Source organism: Benincasa hispida, chromosome 7, assembly GCF_027475165.1.
Source record: "Benincasa hispida cultivar pf3 chromosome 7, pf3_genome.v1.1, whole genome shotgun sequence".
NCBI lineage: Eukaryota > Viridiplantae > Streptophyta > Magnoliopsida > Cucurbitales > Cucurbitaceae > Benincasa > Benincasa hispida.
In genome coordinates, this window is record NC_143484.1 from 61,495,852 (window position 1) to 61,499,845 (window position 3,994).

The 3,994-nt window shown below is 32.7% G+C and overlaps 1 protein-coding gene across 1 annotated transcript; it reads right to left on the reverse strand.

Annotated features, from left to right (window-relative positions):
- Positions 1-1,188: 1,188 nt before the first annotated feature.
- On the reverse strand, positions 1,189-3,511 carry LOC120070106 (Transducin/WD40 repeat-like superfamily protein). Its single transcript, XM_039021964.2, has 2 exons — positions 3,236-3,511; positions 1,189-2,440 (listed from the first exon to the last, which is right to left on the reverse strand). The coding sequence occupies exon 2, from the start codon at positions 2,407-2,409 to the stop codon at positions 1,375-1,377; it is 1,035 nt and encodes a 344-aa protein (XP_038877892.1). The 5' UTR covers positions 2,410-2,440; positions 3,236-3,511; the 3' UTR covers positions 1,189-1,374.
- Positions 3,512-3,994: the final 483 nt, after the last annotated feature.

Below are 3,994 nucleotides of genomic sequence, written 5' to 3' on the forward strand. Positions count from 1 at the left end.
ATAAATAAAGTATAATAGAATAAAATATAATCTATTTTAACTTAAAGAAAATAAAGAAAATAGTAAAATTATGAAATTTCCTTTCATTTCTCTCCAAAAGTTAGGATTTTTCACTAATAGTTTTACACCAACAAAACTCACAAATGACCACTATTTATAGGAGTTGGCAAGTAGGATGTGAAATGGCTTGGACACTAATAATGTGTATTTTCAAGACACGTGGCACATCTATCATAATATTTATAATAATTCCAACGTAACTTGAGTATTTGTTTTTTATTTCAAGTTTTTGTCTTTTAGTTCTAATTTAAATTTTTATATTACTATAATTTAAATTTATATATTACTATAATTTTCAACCTTTTCAATTCCAACGTAACACAAGTATTTGTTTGGTGACCCCTCATGTTTCATTACTTTCATGTATATTATTTAATCTTCAGATTTTTTTTAATATTTTTTTTTTTTATAACAATTGAAATTTAAAACAAACTTGATTCTATTTTTAATTTTTCTCTTACACACATGTGATTATATACACGTATATTAATTTATAAATAATTTAAAATTTTTAAAAAATTAATTATTTTACTTAGTTTTATTTTAAGATACTTGGATAAATATTTCAAAATTTATTGCTTACTTACATATTTAGTTGGATAATTTTATAAAGGTTTATTATAATATTGTAATTTAATATTACTTAATTTAGATTTTATATAGATGTAATTTATGTTTGTATAGATGTTAAATTACAAATTTCGATCTCTAAATATTTTAAATTTTATTTAATAAATCTATAAATTTTTAATTTTATATCTAATAAATCACAGACCTAACATATCAATTAACTTGATTTCAAAGTTCAAAAATTTTAAAAACTAATTATTTTATTGAAAAAAAATATATTAATTATTTTTTAACATTTTTAATATATATATATATATATATATAAAGAACCCTAAAATTGAACTAGAAAATAAGATAAGAAATTAAATAAATAAAAAGAAACAAAAAAAACAAAAAAAAAACAAAACTTCGATTTATACCTTTCAACTCATATAATATATAATAACTTATTTTAGTATTGTAAGCTCTACCTCCAAAAAATAATTTTGCACTTTAAAAACATACTAAAACAATTTGCACCTCAAATACAAATTGTGCAACTCCACGAGCAAATTCTAATAACCACAAAGTTCAAATTGCAAGTTTATATCATGAAGACGTTTACTACATTAACCATAAATGTCACCTTGAATCCTACGTCCAAAGACGACCATCATTTTTCATGGGTCACTAACATTCGGAAAACAAAAGCAATTAAGTAATTGACAATACACTTTCAGTACAGATGACGATTTGGAATGTAGATTAAATCTCCCCAAGATATATCTGTTTATCACTACTGCAAGATGCAACAATAGGCTCACTGGGATGGAAGACACACTCGTTGACCGATCCAGTATGCCCAGGAAGCTTATACAGTATTCGTCGAGATGTTGTATCCCATATGTAAACCATCCGATCTGAACTACCTGCAGTGACCTTGCTGCCATCTGCTGACCAACTACATTTCAGTAGGTTCTTTTCAAAGTTATGTTGGTGTCCTTCGAATATCTTCACACATCGGTTTTGAGGCGCATACGGGCGCATGTCCCATATGCAGAGCTTGCAGTCCATTCCATTAGTGAGGAGATAAGAACCATCAGGACTCAACTGCATACCAGTTATCATATCTTGATGACCTTGAAGTGTCATCATAACTTCACCTTTGCGTAAATCCCAAACCTTAACATCGTTGTCAATTCCACCTGTGAAGATCTTATCTGACGCATCTGAGAAACTTACTGCTGTGATTTGATATTTATCTGGGAATGTTTGAATGGCTCCCCTTTGACGCATATCCCAAAGTTTTGCAGTTCCATCATCCGATCCGCTGACAATTAGTGGTGGCCCTCTTCTTGTGGGACAACATGAATTGACAAAGGAGGAATGCTCTGCCATCTTCTTGATTTGTTTTCCAGACTCAACATCCCATGCTCTCAACGTTTTATCGGGGCTGGCACTGACTATCTGAGACCCATCAATAGTCCAATGAAGATCTAGAACTGCATTCTTATGCCCTCTCAAAACCATAAAGTTCTTGCAATCCCCACGTACATTCCATAGAAAAATTTCTTTGTCGTGTGACCCAGATGCAATCACGTTTCCATCTGGATTAAACTTTAATGTATATATGGCACTCTGATGGCCTGACAACAACATGATCGGTGATTCCAAACTTGACCTTCGCTGTTTCCCATTCGGCCCATGTCCTTGAGGAGCATTATATGGAACAGTAGACCATTCCATTGGCCGAGGACCAACGGTAGCTAAAGCATTTTCTCCTTCTGAAGGGACTTGCATATTGAATTATGCTTAATATTTGACACCGCCTCTAAATTGGAAAAGATTAATTAAGGTATGTGAGCAAATAGAACAAGATACAGGAGCTCACTCCACAGGACTCCCACTCTTGAATTATGATTAAAACATAGGAAATGTCTTGATAATCCTGTCTTCTATATTTCTGTGCAATTATTCTATAAAAACTACATCACTCAAAAAACAGATTTACCTTTTTTCAAAAATTCTGAAACAAAATTACCTTTCAAAAGAATTTCACATTATAATCACCACTTCAAAAACATTCAGCCACACAATCTCAGAGAACATCGGCAGCTACACCCTTCCCTATTCCCAAACCCAACCCAACTTCCTTCCAACAATTAAAAGGGAACCAAAGAATAAAACAATAGGAATGTTCTAAAATTAATCCGACCAACTAGTTAAAATACAAAAGAAAAGCAGCAACCTACGTCTAGTCTTTTAGAAGCAATGTATTGCATGACAAACAAGGAGAATGAGCTGCACAATGGAATTAGCTAAATCGTTTGCTGAGTCAAACTCGATTTCGACTTTCAAGGAAGAGCTGAGAGTGTGGCAGTCCAATGTTAGTTTCTTTGTTTCTTGTTTCCGGATTTTAGAGGGAAGCATTTACAGCTGTTCTTGTTTTTCAATTCTCGCTTTTTAATAAACCTTTCCACTGAAAATTTTGAAATCAAGTTCTTCTTTCATTTCTTTGATTTAAAATTTTAGAGAACAAAAATACAGAAATGAGTACTAAACACATCACACATTTCCATTGATTTTTCAATAGAAAAATAAAAACCAAAAAACAAGAGAAATTTACCAACTAAGGAACATAGAGATACGATGAATCCAGTTGGGCGTCAGGTGTGAAGTGAACGAAGAGCCGAAGCTGACGAAAACGAAGGAGGCCCGCAGTGGCGTTGATGGCACGCCGGAGAGCCGGCCGGTCGTCGGAGATAGGAAGACGAGATGGAGAGGACGAACGAAGAAGACGATTCTAGTGGAGGTCAGACTTGAAATTAACGATGAAGACTAGGGTTTGGTTTTTTTTTTTGTTTTTTTTTTTATTCTTTGCTCTTTTAGTTTGAGCTGGGCCGGTCGTTGTGGGCTTTCTAGATGGGTTTCTTAATGGGCTTATAAATGGGCTTAACAAGAAGAATGATAATTTTTAACTTGTTAAAAATAGCAAAACAAATTTATATAAGTCTAAACTACTCTCAACTATATAAATGAGATTGTAATGGATTTATAAGAAATATTCGTAATTAGACTGTAATTAAAACAAACATCTAGAGATTATCGGTTTGACCATGCTCTACTAACAGTGGTGTAAACCCTGAGCCCTAATTTCTCTACTTGTGTATGTTCCCTACTGAGACCAGTATGGTGAGTAGGTTAATGTGAGAATTCATGTTTAATTGTAGGGAAAAGGGTAAGAAGTTAGAAGGAATGTTTAAGTTTAAGTTTGGAAGCTTAACTATGAAGCTAGAAAAATTGGCTAAGTGTAACCCGTGTGTTGGAAGCTAGAAAATTGACTAAGTGTTTGTCCATGCGTTGGCTTTGTGCTAGGTGTTGGAGT